The sequence below is a fragment of the Triticum aestivum genome, chromosome 4B (genome assembly GCF_018294505.1).
Source record: "Triticum aestivum cultivar Chinese Spring chromosome 4B, IWGSC CS RefSeq v2.1, whole genome shotgun sequence".
Taxonomy (NCBI): Eukaryota; Viridiplantae; Streptophyta; class Magnoliopsida; order Poales; family Poaceae; genus Triticum; species Triticum aestivum.
The window spans coordinates 622,148,214-622,166,839 of NC_057804.1; the positions used below are offsets into that span (position 1 = coordinate 622,148,214).

Genomic DNA, 18,626 nt, shown 5'->3' on the forward strand with positions numbered 1-18,626 from the left:
CCATGAACTTTAAAAATAATCACAAATTTAATCAATATTAACGAATTTGAAGAATTTTTAAATATGTTTTATCTTTTAAAGTACACAAATTTTAATATGTGCTCACGAATTAAAATATTAAAAATAAAAAAATAAAAAAAAATAACAAATAAAACTAAACAACACACACTTACGCGTGGGGCCCTAGCCCCACAACCCTGGAAGCAAGAGAGCGCTTCAATTCGAGGCAAATTTATCAATATTAATGAATTTCAAGAATTTTAAAATATGTTTTTAATTTTTAAAAGTACACAAATTTTGATAAGTGGTCATGAATTAAAACATGAAAAGAAAGAGAAGAAGAAATAAAACTAAACAACACACACTTATGCGTGGGGCCTTAGTGACCCCCACAACCCTCGAAGCACCAGAGCACTTCAATTTGAGGGAGCTCAGTATCTCTATAGATATCTCTCAGAGACTTTCCCCGCAAGAAAAAAAAATCTATTAGAGATTTCGCACGTTCTCTTCTTGTATTAACAGATACTAAAGTTGTGCTAAATCCCAGTCGACTGAGACTTAGATATGTTTCAATCGATGCTATATTTGTAAGATCTTGCATTGAGATTCGGGCAATTTTTTTCTTGGTTTTTTCTTTCTGTCTTACATGTTATATCACTTGACTCAGTCTTGATTAAATCTCAATCAACTAAGAGCTAGACACACCCATTAAGCTGACATGCTGGCCTCATGAATGGTTTGAAAAAGAAAATATGATATGTGAAGAATATATTCATCAGATGAGAATTAGCAAATCTGTATATTCAAAGCATCTTTGCATACACTGGACGAAGTTACACCGACGCATGCGTAGAAATCAGTTTCTTGGAACCGAAAATAAAGCAACACGGAGGGAATAACGAAACGAAAAGAGGGCTATGATCCTTCGCGGTCTTCATTTGGCGGTGCCGGCGTCGGCTTTGTCTCCTCCCATCCCGAGCGTGTTCATGACGGCGTCCTTGGCGCCCGTAGCGGCACCCATCACCTGCCCGCCGGCCTGCATGGAAGCAGCAAGACATAAGTCTTGAGAAACTTAGCATGAACTGCTCAAATGGCCAAAGAATATCGTCCTTTTTTTTCTTGAAACTAAAGAATAGTCCTCGACATGGTTAAACTTTGTGTTGTATGACTAGTTTGCAAGCGACTGACTCACCTGCTGGAACATGTTGCCGGTGGGCTCCTTGGGGGCGACGGGTTCCCCGGTGAACTTCGCCGCGGTCTCCTCGACGCATTTCGCGGCCTCGGCGGACTTCTGCTTGGCGGCGTCGCCGGTGTCGGCGGCCATCTTCTTGGCGGCCTCGGTCTTCTCGCCGAAGAAGCCGAACGTCTGGTCCTTGCTCTCGATGGCGCGGTCCGTGATGGCCTGCCCCGTCTCGGAGGCCTTCCCCATGGCGTCGCCGCCCATCTTCATGGCCGCCTCGGCGGTGTCAGAGGCCGCCTTGGTGACGGCCTCGCTTTTCTCGCCGATGAAGCTGATGGTCTGGTCTTTGGCCTCGATGGCGCGGTCCTGGACGGACGGCCCCGTCTTGGCGGCCTCGTCGGCCTTGGCGTCCGTCTTCCCCCCGAACCAACCCGACATTTTTGAAGGTGATAAAGCGTAGTACGTACGTGGTGGTTTGTTGTGTTGTTTCTTCTTTTCACTTGCTTCTTGTGGAGAGAGATACCCGTGCTCTCTTCCTTTATATAGACGCCCTTGGCACCATTGCCGAAGGCCATGGTGAAGATGGTATGGATCGCTCTCATGGCATCAGATTTTTTTTCTCCTTGCAAGGACATATCCTTGTCGACCACTTGTCCAGCATTGATGCCTAGCGGCATGTCGGCACGACCCCACTGCCTTGAATCTGTCCATCAATACTGTGTGGTTTTGCCAAGAGTGAACAGCCAAAAGAGGGGCTTAACTATTTACTGGATCGACGCTGATGTGCCGGCGATGAATCACGTGTCTGCTGCGACCTCAGTGGAGGGGCATCGGAAATATCTGCCGGTGCTGCTTGTGTGGCGCCCGTCAGTTAATTTACTGCTAGCTAGAACCACTTGTGGGGTGTCCGTCAATTAATTTACAGCTAGCTACAGCCGCTTGTGTGGCGTCAGTAAGTTTACACTCAATATCTATCATGGATGTTCAGCGACGTTCACCATCTGGACGATCAACACACCGAATAGTTTTCCTAATAAGATACACACGAATGCAGCCTTGCGATGAACCACAAAAGGTCCATGCTGCTGATTTGTTGAGCAGGATTCTTCTCTGAATCTTTCCTGGCTGAAGCAACCTTTCATTTCTTTATTTATTTATGTACCAACTTCGTTGTTGTTTTCGATTGATCACTAGGCTCTTTATTTATTTATGTACTTGCAAAGTCGCAATTACTAGTCGAGTTCGACAAGGTGTCGTCAATCACCATTCATTCATTATCTTTGTCAACCATGTTCCCTGATCAGATTGGAGAAGTATCCATCAATAACGAGGCACCTATGGTGATTTTGTCGATCTTTAAACTCAGAGGACTTTAATGTACAGTGCAAGCTCTACGTGTGTTCCTGTGTGTTGGGGCACTTACGTGTGGACGTCAACATTACACATGGTGTTTCTTATGAGAAAATGTACAACATCCAAATCACTCAAGTTGATTATGATTTTGTGAAAAATATATTCATACCTCGGTCGCATACATCAAACAAAGTTACACCAAGGAGTGTGTATAAATCAGTCTCTTGAAACTGAAATTTAATTTATATTGGGGGAATAACAAAACGAAAGGAGGGCGAGGGTAAGCAGGCGCGTCTAATTATCGTTTATGATCTTCTTGGTGCCGCTACCCGCATCTTATTTGTCTCCTCCCATCCCGAGTGTGTTCATCACAGCATCCTTGGCACCCGTCGCGGCACCCATCATATTCCCGCCAGCCTGAAAACAAACAAACAAACAAACATCCATATCAAAAAAATTCAGCATCAACAGCTCAAATGGCAACACAATATATTCATCCACATGGTTGATTTTGTGTTGTCTCTGAATAGTTTGCAAGTGATTGATTCACCTGCTGGAAGACGTTTTCCTTGGGGGCGACCGGGGGATCCTTGGTGTACTGTGCAGCGGTGTCTTGGACATACTGCGCGGCCTCGGTAGACTTCTCCTTGGCGGCGTCGGTGGTCTCGGTGGCCGTCTTCTTGACAGCCTCAGTCTTCTCGCTGAGGAAGCCGCCCGTCTGGTCTTTGCCCTCGACGGCGCGATCCTTCCCGGCTTCCACTGTCTCGGACGCCTTCCCCATGGCCTCGCCACCCATCTTTTTGGCCGCCTCAGTAGTCTCGGAGGCAGCCTTCGTGACAGCCGCGCTCTTCTCGCCAAGGAAGCTGCCGGTCTGGTCTTTTGCCTCGACGGCACGGTCCTGGATGGATTGCCCCGTCTCGGACGCCATCTTCTTGGCCTCGCCGGCCTTAACTTGGGTCACGTCCACCACCTCCCCGGACTTCTCTTGAAACCAGCCAGACATCTTTGAAGTCGATGGAGTACTGGTACCTACTAATTTGTGTTCTTCTTTTCTTGTGCTTGTTGTGGAGAGACGTGTGTTCTTCCTTTTTATAGGCCATTTGCCCCACTGCCGAGGTGGATATTGAAGAGACTACATCGCTTTCCAAGTATGTTGGCATTATATGAGATATTTTTGTAGCAAGGGTATCAGGGTATGTCTTGGTCGCCACTTGTCCACTCAGCTGTATGTATGCACAACGGTATGTCGGCACAACACAGTTGCTTAAGATCTGTCAATTAATAAGTGTCTTTTAAGATATTTTTCTGGAGTCATGCCATACTTCCTGTGATTGTGTCCCTTTCCGTCTTAACCTTTGTGAATGTGTCAGTTTCAGTCTTGTGTCTTCGATGTGATTTTTTTCTGAAAGGATTTACACGTGATATATAATGAATTCATGTAGCATGTTTGATCAGTACAAACGTGGCTGGAAAACTTGAAGTCGGCAGCTCATTTGTAGTAAAAAAACCCCAACGGAACACATTCTTTTGATAATACAGCTTTTTACTCATTTATCGTCAGATTTCAAGTTCAACTTTCCGCCTTCAGTGGCGGAGCCAGGAAAACTGAACGGCGAGGGCCAAGTGCTGCTAAACTAGCTTGGGAGGGCCAAATCAATGAAATACAAAGCTAATACACTGGTTTAGCAGAAGTACTCAGTGTTCTAGTGAAAAAAAAATCATGTTGACATTGTTAGAATTATTTCGAGGCGCATAGTCGATCTACCGAAGACCAAGCAATCACACAAGCACGACACCGAGATTTGTTAACGAGTACACTGATATGCCTACATCCCCGCGGCGTGACTACGGGCGCTCCTCCCCATGACACAATCATAATACCGCACTCTGGCCGTCCGGGCACCGGCACACGCTGCCGGTTCCCTCGCGTGCCTATACTATTATGTTGGCATATGTTAAATTATGTGTCTACCTCCACATATATAAGAGGCCTAGGACACAAGTATCCTATTAGGAAATGATTTCATATCCTATCTACACACCGTATGACTTAGAGTCCAATTGTAACCTAACTTGTACAATAATATTCGACACAATTCTAGCAAACTCCACCTCGGCGAATATTCCTTACCATCTTGGATTCATCCATGCGTCGAACCTCCATGTATATTGGATGAGATATGTCATGAGCACCGCTGCTATTCCCAGACTCTACGTGACTACTTGCAACTGTTCTCCCTTCTCGTCTTCACAGTTAACACTCGAGCAAAAATAAGTTTCTCTTTACTCTACTTTGTGCTCCCAACTTCTGGAGTATTCATTCAACACAATCGCATACCGACTATTGTTCGCATGAGAGTGTTGGATGCCACATATAAGAGTTACCCGAACTCAACGCCATTGCTCTCCTTGACCACTTGTTTGAAACTTGAAGGAATTTCACCGTCGCTCTATGTCAACCCGAGTCGAATTTGTAGTTCTCTCATCCTTCTTTCCGGGTAGTCTCTGACACGTCCCACCGTTATAGCACCCCGCCTCCTTCTGTACTTGTCATCCACACTTTTCCATGTGCATTGAGCACCACAAAATATACGGCGATGTACTCTCTCCGCTTTTGACATTAAGACTTCCCACCACTTTCATAGATTCTTCATGGTCAACTCATGTCCATCAACTAGCCCTGATAGACCCTGTCACCAACTTGAATCCGGTACTCATCAACACGACTTTAGCACCCTTGCATACTTTGTCTGACCACATGTCTCACCATTAGTGTTGCTGACTTGTTGAGCAGGACACTGCTCTGGATCTTGCCTAGTAGCTGAAGAAACCTTTCACTTCTTTATGTATTGACTTCGTTGTTGTTTTCAATCGATCCCTAGGCTCTTTACTTTTTTATTATGTACTCGCAATTACTAGTCGAGTTCGACAAGGTGTCGTTAATCACCATCGGTTCACTATCTTCGTCCATCGTGTTTCTCAATAGATAGGCAAAGCATCCGGAAGCATCCGGAACCGCTAATTACGAGGCGCCTATGATGGTTTTGTTGATGTTCAAGCTCATAGGACTTTATTGTTCAACATGAGCTATATGTGCGTGTGTGTTTGTTGGGGCAGGTACTCGTGTAACGTCAACATTACACATGGTGTTTCTTATCAGAACATGTACAACATTCAAATCACTCATGTTCACTATGATTATACATAATGTTTCGCACGGGAAACTATGCAACATCCGAATCACTGTGTTGATTATTATTGGTGGAAAATATATCCATACCTTGGTCGAATACATCATACTACAAAGTTACACCAAGTGGACTTTTGTGTAAATTATTCCCATGGAACTTGAAATTAAATTATATTGAGGGAAAGCGAAACAAGAGGGCCAGGGCGAGCAGGCGCAGACGCACCTATTATCCTTTGTGGTCTTTGTTGGGAAATGCAACATGCAATTTTAAAAAAATTCTACGCTCACGCAAGATCTATATAGGAGATGCATAGAAACGAGAGGGGGAGAGTGTGTCCACGTACCCTCGTAGACCGAAAGCGGAAGCGTTTGCCAACATGGTTGATTTAGTCGAACTTCTTCTCGTTCCAACGGATCAAGCACCAAACGTACGACACCTCCGAATTTTGCACACGTTCAGGTCGACGACGTCCCTCGAACTCTTGATCCAGCAGAGTGTCAAGGAAGTAGATGAGTTCCGTCAGGACGACAGCGTGGTGATGGTGATGGTGAAGTTATCCGCGCAGGGCTTCGTCTAAGCACTACGAGAATATGACCGGAGGCGTAAACTGTGGAGGGGGGCGCCGCACACAGCTAACAATCGTTGGTGTGTGTTCTAGGCGCCCCCTCCCAATGTATATATAGGTGGGAGGGGGAGGGGAGAAGCCTTGGGGCGCCCAAGTAGCAGGAATCCTACTTGGGATCCCTAGTCCAATTCGGCCTCCCACTTCCTTCTTTTGGCCGGAGAGAAAAGGGAAGGGGGACAGAGAGAAGGAAGGGGGGGGGGGGAACCCCTTCTCCTCCTTCTCCGATTCGGCCACATGCCTAGGGGGGGGGGGGGGCGTGCCACCCCTTGTGGGATGGTGTGCTTCCCTCTTATGGCCCATATGGCCCATATCTTCCTCCCGGGGGTTCCGGTAACCCCCCGACACTCCAATAAATACCTGATAGTATACGGAACACTTCCGGTGTACAAATACTAACATCCTATATATCAATCTTTACATCTCGACCATTTGGAGACTCCTTGTCATGTCCGTGATCTCATCCGGGACTCCAAACAACATTCGGTCACCAAATCACATAGCTCATATAATACAAAATTGTCATTGAACGTTAAGCGTGTGGACCCTACGAGTTCGAGAACTATGTAGACATGACCGAGACACCTCTACGGTCAGTAACCAATAGCAGAACCTGTATGCTCATATTAGCTCCCACATATTCTACAAAGATCTTTATTGGTCGAGGCGTTATGACAACATACGTTATTCCCTTTGCCATCGGTATGTTACTTGCGCAAGATTCGATCGTCGGTATCTTCATACCTAGTTCAATCTCGTTACTGATAAGTCTCTTTACTCGTTACGTAATACTTCATCCCGCAACTGACTCATTAGTCACTTTTCTTGCAAGGCTTCTTATGATGTGTATTACCGAGAGGGCCCAGAGATACCTATCCGATACTCGGAGTGACAAATCCTAATCTTGATCTATGCCAACCCAACAAACACCTTCAGAGATACCTGTACAACATCTTCATAATCACCCAGTTATGTTGTGACGTTTGATAGCACACAACGCATTCCTCCGGTATCTGGGAGTTGCATAATCTCATAGTCGGAGGAATATGTATTTGACATGAAGAAAGCAATAGCAATAAAACTGAATGATCATAATGCTAAGCTAACGAATAGGTCTTGTCCATCACATCATTATCCTAATGATGTGATCCCGTTTATCAAATGACAATACATGTCTATGGTTAGGAAACTTAACCATCTTTGATCAACGAGCTAGTCTAGTAGAGGCTCACTAGGGACATAGTGTTTTGTCTATGTATCTACACATGTATCAAGTTTCCGATTAATAAATTCTATCATGAATAATAATCATTTATCATGAAATAAGGAAATATAAAATAAAACTTTATTATTGCCTCTGGGGCACCTTCAGTCTCCCACTTGCACTAGAGTCAATAATGTAGTTCACATCGCCATGTGATTTAACACCAATACTTCACACCGTCATGTGATTAACATCCATAGTTCATATCGCCATGTGACGAACACCCAAAGGGTTTACTAGAGTCAATAATCTAGTTCACATCACCATGTGATTAACACCCAAAGAGTACTAAGGTGTGATCATGTTTTGCTTGTGAGAGAGGTTTAGTCAACGGGTCTGTCACATTCAGGTCCGTATGTATTTTGCAAATTTCCATGTCTACAAAGCTCTGTATGGAGCTACTCTAGCTAATTTCTCCCACTTTCAATATGTACCCATATTGAGACCCCGAGTCATCTGGATCGGTGTTAAAGCTTGAATCGACGTAACCCTTTACGACGAACCCTTTATCACCTCCATAACCGAGAAACATTTCCTTAGTCCTCTTTAGGTACCTAAGTATAATTTTGTCCGCTGTCTAGTGATCCACTCCTGGATCACTATTGTACCCCCTTGCCAAACTCATAGCAAGGCAAACAACTAGTCTGGTACACAACATGGCATACTTTATAGAACCTACGGCTGAGGCATAAGGAATGACTTTCATTATCTCTCTATATTCTGCCGTGGTCGGGATTTGAGTCTTACTCAACTTTACACCTTGTAATACAGGCAAGAACTCCTTCTTTGACTGATCGACTTTGAACTCTTTCAAAATCTTGTCAAGGTATGTACTCATTGAAAGTCTTATCAAGCATCTTGATCTATCTCTATAGATTTTGATGCCCAATATGTAAGCAGCTTCACCGAGGTCTTTCATTGAAAAATTCTTATTCAAGTAGCCTTTTATGCTATCCAAAAATTCATCATTTTCAATCAACAATATGTCATCCACATATAATATTAGAAATGCTATAGAGCTCCCATTCACTTTCTTGTAAATACAGGCTTCACCGTAAGTCTGTATAAAACCATATGCTTTAATCACCTCATCAAAGCGTATATTCCAACTCCGAGATGCTTGCACCAGTCCATAGATGGATCACTGGAGCTTGCACACTTTGTTAGCACCTTTAGGATTGACAAATCTTCTGGTTGCATCATACACAACTCTTCTTTAAGAAATCCATGAAGGAATGCAGTTTTGACGTCCATTTGCTAGATTTCATAATCATAAAATGCGGCAATTGCTAACATGATTCAGACAGACTTAAGCATCGCTACGGGTGAGCAAGTCTCATTGTAGTGAACTCCTTGAACTTGTCAAAAACCTTTTGCGACGAGTTGAGCTTTGTAGATAGTGACATTACCATCAACGTCACTCTTCTTCTTGAAGATCCATTTATTCTCTATGGCTTGCCGATCATTGGGCAAATCCACCAAAGTCCACACTTTGTTCTCATACATGGATCCTATCTCAGATTTCATGGCCTCAAGCCATTTATTGGAATCTGGGCTCATCATAGTTTCTTCATAGTTCGTAGGTTCACCATGGTCTAGTAACACGACTTCCAGAATAGGATTACCGTACCACTCTGGTGTCGATCGTGTTCTGGTCGACCTACGAGGTTCGATAGTAACTTGATCTGAAGTTTCATGATCATCATCATTAGCTTCCTCTCTAATTGGTGTAGGCATCACGGGAACATATTTCTCTAATGAGCTACTTCCCAAATTGAGAGAAGGTACAATTACCTCATCAAGTTCTAATTTCTTCCCACTCACTTCTTTCGAGAGAAACTCCTTCTCTAGAAAGGTTCCATTCTTGGCAACAAAGATCTTGCCTTCGGATTTGTGGTAGAAGGTGTACCCAATTGTTTCCTTAGGGTATCCTATGAAGACACACTTCTTCGATTTGGGTTCGAGCTTATCAGGCTCAAGCCTTTTGACACTAGTGTCGCAACCACAAACTTTAAGAAACGACAGCTTAGGTTTATTGCCAAATCAGAGTTCATACAATGTCGTATCAACGGATTTAGACGGTGCCCTATTTAACGTGAATGCAGCTTTCTCTAATGCATAATCCCCAAAATGATAGTGGTAAATACGTAAGAGACATCATTGATCGCATCATATCTAATAAAGTACAGTTACGACGTTTGGACAGACCATTACGTTGTGGTTTTCCAGGTGGCGTGAGTTGTGAAACTATTCCACATTGTTTTAAATGAAGGCCAAACTCATAACTCAAATATTCGCCACTGTGATTAGATCATAGAAACTTTATTTTCTTGTTACGATGATTCTCCACTTCACTCTGAAATTCTTTGAACTTTTCAAACCTTTCAGACTTGTGTTTCATTAAGTATATATACCCATATCTGCTCAAATCATCTGTGGAGGTCAGAAAATAATGATACCTGCCGCGTGCCTCAATACTCATCAGACCGCATACATCGGTATGTGTTATTTCCAATAAGTCATTGGCTCGCTCCATTGTTTCGGAGAACGGAGTTTTAGTCATATTGCCCATGAGGCATGGTTCGCAAATATCAAATGATTCATAACCAAGTGATTCCAAAAACCCATTAGCAGGGAGTTTCTTCATGCGCTTTTACACCAATATGACCTAAACGGCAGTGCCACAAGTATGTTGCACTATCATTATTAACTTTGCATCTTTTGGCATCAACATTATGAATATGTGTATCACTACTATCGAGATTCAATAAACTATTAACATTGGGTGTATGACCATAGAAGGTTTTATTCATGTAAATAGAATAACAATTATTCTCTGTCTTAAAAATGAATAACCGTATTGCGATAAAAACAATCCTATCTTGTCCATGCTCAATGCGAACACCAAATAACATTTATTTAGGTTCAACACCAATCCCGAAAGTATAGGGAGTGTGCGATGATGACAATATCAATCTTGGAACCACTTCCAACACACATCGTCACTTCACCCTCAACTAGTCTCCATTTATTCTGCAACTCTTATTTTGAGTTACTAATCTTAGCAACCGAACAGGTATAAATTACCCAAGGTCTACTACGAGCACTAGTAAGGTACACATAAATAATATGTATATCAAATATACTTTTTTTTCACTTTTCCATCCTTCTTATCCGCCAAATAGTTGGGGTAGTTCCACTTTCAGTGACCATTTCCTTTGCAGTAGAAGCACTCAGTTTCAGGCTTAGGTCCAGCTTTGGGCTTCTTCAAGGGAGTGACAACTTGCTTGCCATTTTTCTTGAAACTAGTGGTCTTGTTAACCATCAACACTTGATGTTCTTTCTTGATTTCTACCTTTGCCGATTCGGCATCGCGAAAAGCTCGGGAATCATTTTCGTCATCCCTTGCATACTATAGTTCATCACGAAGTTCTAGTAGCTTGGTGATAGTGACCAAAGAACTCTGTCAATCACTATCTTATCTGGAAGATTAACTCCCACTTGATTCAAGGGATTGTAGTACCCATACATTCTGAGCACATGCTCACTAGCTGAGCTATTCTCCTCCTTCTTGGAGGCAAAGTACTTGTCATAGGTCTCATACCTCTCGACATGGGCATGAGTCTAAAATACCAATTTCAGCTCTAGGAACATCTCATATGCTCCGTGGCGTTCAAAACGTTTTTGAAGTCCCGGTTCTAAGCCGTAAAGCATGGTGCACTAAACTATCAAGTAGTCATCATATCGAGCTTGTCAAACGTTCATAACGTTTGCATCTGCTCCTGCAATAGGTATGCCACCTAGTGGTGCATTAAGGACATAATTCTTCTGTGTAGCAATGAGGATAATCCTTAGATCACGGACCCAGTCCGCATCATTGCTACTATCATCTTCCAACTTAGTTTTCTCTAGGAACATATCAAAAAAACATAGGGGGGGGGTTACAACGCGAGCTATTGATCTACAACATAATTTGCAAATACTATCAGGACTAAGTTCATGATAAATTAAGTTCAATTAATCAAATTACTTAAGAACTCCCACTTAGATAGACATCCCTTAAGTCATCTAAATGATACATGATCCAAATCAACTAAACCATGTCCGATTATCACGTGGGATGGAGTAGTCATCAATGGTGAACATCTCTACGTTGATCATATCTACTATATGATTCACATTCGACCTTTCGGTCTCCAGTGTTCCTAGGCCACGTCTATACATGCTAGGCTCATCAAGTTTAACCCGAGTCTTCCGCATGTGCAAAACTGTCTTGCACCTGTTGTATGTGAACGTAGAGCCTATCACACCCGATCATCACGTGGTGTCTCAGCATGAAGTACTGTCGCAACGGTGCATACTCTGGGAGAACACTTATACCTTGAAATTTTAGTTAAGGGATCATCTTATAATGCTACCGCCGTACTAAGAAAAATAAGATGCATAAAGATAAACGTCACATGCAATCAAAATATGTGACATGATATGGCCATCATAATCTTGTGCTTTTGATCTCTATCTCCAAAGCATTGTCATTATCTTCATCGTCACGGCTCGACACATTGATCTCCCATCATAGCATTGTGGTCGTCTCACCAACTATTGCTTCTATAACTATCGCTACTACTTAGTGATAAAGTAAAGCAATTACATGGCGTTTGCATTTCATACAATAAAGCAACAACCATAAGGCTCCTATCAGTTGCCAATAACTTTTACAAAACATGATCATCTCATACAACAACGTATATCACATCATGTCTTGACCATATCACATCACAACATGCCCTGCAAAAACAAGTTAGACGTCCTCTACTTTGTTGTTGCAAGTTTTACGTGGCTGCTACGGGCTTCTAGCAAGAACAGTTCTTACCTAAGGCACAAAACCACAACGGTGATTTATCAAGTTTTCTGTTTTAACCTTCAACAAGGATCGGCCACAGTCAAATTTGATTCAACTAAAGTTGCAGAAATAGACACCCGCTAGCCACCTTTATGCAAAACTAGTTGCATGTCTGTGGGTGGAACCGGTCTCATGAACGTGGTCATGTAAGGTTGGTCCAGGCCGCCTCATCCAACAATATCGCCGAATCAAAATAAGACATTGGTTGTAAGCAGTATGACGATCACCGCCTGAGGGAGTCCTGGATTAAGGGGTCCTCGGACAGCCGGACTATATGCTTTGGCCGGACTGTTGGACTATGAAGATAAAAGATTAAAGACTTCATCTCGTGTCCGGATGGGACTCTCCTTTGCGTGAAAGGCAAGCTTGGAAATTTGGATATGTAGATCTCCTTCTTGGTAACCGACTCTGTGTAACCCTAGCCCCCTCTAGTGTCTATATAAACCAGAGGGTTTAGTCCGTAGGACAACAACAATCATAATCATAGGCTAGCTTCTAGGGTTTAGCCTCTACGATCTTGTGGTAGATCAACTCTTGTAATACTTATATCATCAAGATCAATCAAGCAGGAAGTAGGGTATTACCTCCATCGAGAGGGCCCGAACCTGGGTAAAACATCATGTCCCCTGCCTCCTGTTACCATTAGCCTTAGATGCACAGTTCGAGACCCCCTACCCGAGATCCGCCGGTTTTGACACCGACATTGGTGCTTTCATTGAGAGTTCCACTGTGTCGTCGCGGTAAGGCTTGATGGCTCCTTCGATCATCTTCAACGATGCGGTCCAGGGGGAGGTTTTCCCTCCTGGACTAATCTTCGTATTCGGTGGCTTCGTACTGCGGGCCAACTCGCTTGGCCATCTGGAGCAGATCGATAGCTACACCCCTGGCCATCAGGTCAAGTTTGGAAGCTTGAACTATACTGCCGACATCCGCGGAGACTTGATCTTTGACGGAAACGAGCCCATGTCAGGAGCGCCAGACGGTCACAACAGGCATGACTTTGATCTGCCATCAGACAGTGTTCGGGAGATCGCGCCTGCGGTGGCACCGGGAATCAATCCGGAGCAGATCATGCCTCCCGAGGATGGGTGGATAGACCCCGCCACGGAGGCCGCACACTCATCGGCGTTGGAGCCGAACACTGATCCCACCTCTGGCAAGGATGGTGTCATCAGACCCTCGGACTTGTTTCCGGCTACAGGATCCGAACTGCGCACACCCATGCCTATCATGGAGTTCACCGCCGTGGATATTTTTCAGCACTCACCCTTGGGCGATGTGCTAAATTCATTAAGGTCTCTTTCCTTGTCGGGAGATTCTTGGCCGAACTATGTCCGGCTCGAGGGGGAAGCAGATGACGAAGAAATTTGTTCCCCACCCACCACCCACTTAATAGCCACTGTCGATGACTTAATCGACGTGCTTGACTTCAACTCCGAAGACATCGACGGTATGGACGACGATGCAGGAGAAGAACAGGAACCACCGCCTATAGGGTGCTGGACAGCCACCTCAAAGAAAGCAATGGCAATGAGGCAACGGAGGATAACCCCTTGGAGAAGCAATCTAAGCACCGGCGTCATAGGCGCCGCTCCAAGCCCCGCTGTTGGTGTCAAAACCGCTTTCGTCGCCACGATAGATGGCGCGGTTGGGTTACCCATACCCGTATTGATGGGAATCCCGTGATAAGGGGACATGATCTCTGCTTTGGCAAGACGTGCCGAGGAAACCGCCTTGCAATATGCGTTGTGGCTGGTTGTGGGAAAACGGTTCGAATAATAACCCGACCGTAGTGTCGTGTCACGTTGTCAGCAGATTACATTTGTGAAATATCATTCTCTCTATGGTGGTGTATTTCACAAATGTAATCTGCTGACAACGTGACACGACACTATGATCGGGTTATTATTCGAACCGTTTTCCCACAACCAGCCACAGTGCATATTGCGAGGCGGTTTCCTCGGCACGTCTTGTCAAAGCAGAGATATGTCCCCTTATCATGAGATTCCCATCAATACGGGTATGGGTAACTCAACGGGCAAGTGGGGAGGCGCACCGCTTTCGTCACCTCTATAAAGGGAGAAGAGTTCCCCATTTTCACCCACGCCTTCTTCCTCCTTCGCTAATCCATTCTTGCCTCCTCGAGCTCCAGCGCCCTAGTCCACGCCTTCTCCGCACAGCCAAACATGTCCGGAGCAGGAGGCAAGTGGGTGGCCTCCACCGTGAAGGAGGAGCACATTGCGAAGCTTCGGGCGGCCGGATACTTGGCCGCAGACATCGCACACCGGCTACCAAACGCAGGGCAGATCATTCCAACTCCGGAACCCCACGAGAGGGTCATGTTTCTTGCCCACTTCGTCCGTGGACTGGGATTTCCACATCATACCTTCGTCCGCGGGCTCATGTTCTACTACGGGCTGGATTTCCATGATCTAGCCCCAAATTTGATCCTCAACATCTTGGTGTTTATCATCGTGTGTGAGGCCTTCCTCCGCATCAATCCTCACTTCGGCTTGTGGCTACGAACCTTCTGCGTGAAGTCGAAGATCATGAGCGGCCAGCAGGCGGAGTGCAGAGGCGCCATGGTGGGCAAGATGCCCCACGTCACCTGGCTTGATGGCTCCTTCGCGGAGACCGTGAAAGGGTGGCAATCGGGGTGGTTCTACATCACTGAGACGCACGGCGCCAACTGGGCGGCAGCCCCCGAATTCCGATCTGGAATTCCCATGCGGCTCACCTCTTGGGAGAAGAAGGGCCTAGCCTGGGGCGAGCTTGCGGAGCTGACCGGACTTCAGAACTGTATCAAAAATATGATTGACAAGAACATCAAGCTTGTCAATGTAGTCCAGGTCATGCTCGTCCGCCGAATTCTTCCTGCCAAGGACAAGCTTTTAATCTGTGGGAGTTCGTTCCGGCCGAACACCGGACACTCCGAGAGCTCTACGACATGACACTTAAGGATGCATGGAAGGTGCTGTTTAAGGGTACAAAAACACCTCCTCCCACATCCGAGGACCGCGGACTCCATGCCGCGCGGCCCCCCCATCCGGTGAGTTTTCTAACCATCACCAGGTGTAGCTTTCCCAACATACTCATGGGAAGATGTTAAGTTATTGTGTGTACTTAATCAGGAGTACGTGGAGACGGCGAAGCGGATCGACTGTCCGGCTCCGCTGCCAGAAGGTCCGGCGACCGCTCTCCTTACAGAGATGCTAGTCCTGGTGCCCTACAAGGCGCTAAAAAAGAAGGCCGAAAAGAAGGCCCCGGGGACCATAAAGGGTCTCCAGCGCAAGGCCATACAGGATGCCTCGTCTGAAGACGACGAGGCACATTCCTTCCCACGAAGGGGAGGAGGAGAAGGAGAAAGAGAGGGCCGCCGCATCCTGGGAGGCCGAAGGGTCTAAGAAGGCGGCCCAGGGGATCAGGAAAGGCCCCCGGTGCAAGGTCGTCATAGGCTCGTCGTCCGAGGACGACGAGGCGGATTCCTCCCGCGGAAGCGGGGAGGATCACGAAGAAATGCCACCTCCCCGCACTGGGGAGGAGAAGAAGAGGAAAGCCACCCCGGAGAGAGAGGCCAGGACACCCAAGAAGGGAAAGTTGTCCCTGCCGGATTATTCCACCACGGCCGCCTACAGCGAGGAGGAATGGCTGCCCAGGGGGAAACCCCTAGTAAGATCGTAAGTATCGGCAGTTCTGTTGTATTTTAGTGTGATTTCGTTTCATAGTCTGTTATAACGCCGAACATGCATATGCAGTCCAGCCAGGGCCCATCCCGAGGTATCCTCATCGGATGGGTCTTTGAGAGATTCGGCGATGAATTCGCTTCCAACGCCCACTTCCCCTCGGCCTGCGGATGACACAGAGGTGTTATCCCAAAGGCTCCCTGAGCAAGGGGAGGCGATTCCGGAGACACCTCAAGGAGAAACCCCAGACGCCAGGCTCACGAGGCGCAAGATACCCGCAGACTGCGCCGACGGGAGCCGCAGCAAGTCAAGCTTCCAGCCGGACACTATACCGGAGCCTCCAAAGGCTCCTGATTCAGGCAGGCAGCCCCTCGCTAAGGAGCACGAGCCATCCGTGCCGATGACTTCTGCTACGCCAGAGGCGTCGGATAGTCTGCTGGAAGTGCTTCGCGGCGCTTCCATGGACGAAGAGCACCGTACTCTTATGAGTGCGGTGATTCATAAGGTTCTGTCCGCCAAGAGTGGACTAACCAAAGCCTGTACCAGCCTCCTAACAGGTTTTGAGGTAAGTAATAAAAAATGTGTGAAATTATCACCCGATAGACTGTAGCCCCTGAGACTCTGCTTGGTGTTTGGAAAGAAAAGCCAAGCGGAGGGTGCATTTTAATCCGCAGGAGTCTAATATTAAATGTCTATGTGAATAATCAGGCGGCGCTGGTTGCCGCTGCTACCCGCATGGCGGAAGTCTCCGGACTCAAGCGGGACCTGGAGCAGACCCAGGGGGAGCTCGGTCTCACGAAGAGGCAGCTCGAAGAGAACAAAGGTGAGTAATACCCCGTTCACATATCACAAAGAATAGAAAAAATTGGTGACCCTAAGAAAGTGTCATGATTTGGTAATAGGGGCCACGACCAAAGTGGCATCCCTGAAGAAGGCGATGTCCGAGGCCGAAGACAAGGCGGCCATGGAGCGTATTGAGCGCGAAAAGCAGAATGCTAGGGTGGGCGAGGTATAGCAAGAGCTCCAAGAGCTCGGCAAAAAGTTCGAGTCCTTGGAGCGTGACCTCAAGACAAAGGAGTCTGAGCTTGCGAAGGCCCTTGCGAGTATGAAAGACGCCAAAGCCGAAGCCGAAAAGGCCCAGCAGGAAATCCAGGCGGCCAAGAAGATAGCAGCGGGTAAGACATTCTTTATGCAAAGAAAGCATGTGGAGGAGATGTTTCTTTTACTTACCCGGATTCGGAGCTCTCCAGGGGCGTTCGCAGATCTGCCATGCAGCATATCTGATGCTGCGGAGTTCTACTGCGTCGAGGAGGGGAGCTCAACGGCGAAGCTATTCTGGTCCCAGTATGATGGAGCCGAACACTCGATGCCTCTGAGTGACCAACTAAAGCAGTTGGTTGAACTCCACAGGGCGGCCGAAGTGGCTATGAAAGATTTCATAGTCTGGATGTGGCCTGGTGAGCCCGTGCCTGCTAGCTACTTCGGTCTGATAAAGCAGATGGTAAATGCCTGTCCGCGGCTTGAAGTGATCAAGCGATCCGTTTGCATTGAGGGTGCCCGCCGAGCCTTTGCTCGTGCGAAGGTGCATTGGGGCAAGCTGGACGCGGAGAAGCTGGTGAAGGATGGACCGCCAGAGGGCAAGGCGCATCGGTATCCGGAAAAATATTATGATGGTGTTATGAATGGCGCTCGTCTCGTGGCCGATGAATGTACCAAGGACACTATCTTGGAGTGAATGTACTTCTGTCATGTTTGTAATATAAAGGCGAAGTTACTTGCGCTATATAGCGCTTTTTGATTTAAAATATTGCCTTCTGTGCGGCTCTTTATAAAATTCTAAAAGTAGGCCAGTCGTCGGCTTCCGCCCCCATATAACTAGTATCGGGGTGTTCCTAGAAAACCCAGACACTCTTTATCCAAAATATTTGGTCCCTAAAGGAGGTGTTTGGCGCAGCTAACAAGGCAATCGGACTATGCGGCTTTATAACTTTCACTTAGCCATAGAAGTCTATAATTTTAAATTTCGGCGAAGCCCCTAAAATTCGGAAGGCCGAATTGGGGCACTATATACGCCTAAATCGGATGAGGCCGATTCCTCGCCTAAAGCGGAAAAATCTTTAAGGATTTTAAGACCTCTCGAACAGCGACCAGCTCTCGCCACATCATGCCGGTCAGTTTTCGGCTTTCTCTACTAAGGTGCTCGTCCGGAAGAACCGGGACACAATCGTAGTAGTTCTCCCTGCGCTACCTTAGCCGATATAACGGAACGTAAGGTACCAAAACAAGGGAGCTGGGCTAACCCAACTATTGACCCAAGACATGATTCGGAGCTGATGCATATAATGCTATAAGTTCAGGGTGCCGCACTTTCAAAAGTGTTTGGACTTACCTTGCCGTATTAAGTGGCGACGTAAGAAGCCCCTGGTAAAC

General features: G+C 46.2%; 2 protein-coding genes across 2 annotated transcripts; both read right to left on the minus strand.

Annotated features, from left to right (window-relative positions):
• Positions 1-778: 778 nt before the first annotated feature.
• Positions 779-1,714, minus strand: LOC123093659 (ABA-inducible protein PHV A1). The gene is made up of 2 exons (XM_044515665.1): positions 1,193-1,714; positions 779-1,036 (listed from the first exon to the last, which is right to left on the minus strand). The coding sequence occupies exons 1-2, from the start codon at positions 1,616-1,618 to the stop codon at positions 935-937; spliced, it is 528 nt and encodes a 175-aa protein (XP_044371600.1). The 5' UTR covers positions 1,619-1,714; the 3' UTR covers positions 779-934.
• Positions 1,715-2,676: 962 nt separating this feature from the next.
• LOC123093658 (ABA-inducible protein PHV A1) lies at positions 2,677-3,608 on the minus strand. The gene is made up of 2 exons (XM_044515664.1): positions 3,084-3,608; positions 2,677-2,950 (listed from the first exon to the last, which is right to left on the minus strand). The coding sequence occupies exons 1-2, from the start codon at positions 3,534-3,536 to the stop codon at positions 2,870-2,872; spliced, it is 534 nt and encodes a 177-aa protein (XP_044371599.1). The 5' UTR covers positions 3,537-3,608; the 3' UTR covers positions 2,677-2,869.
• Positions 3,609-18,626: the final 15,018 nt, after the last annotated feature.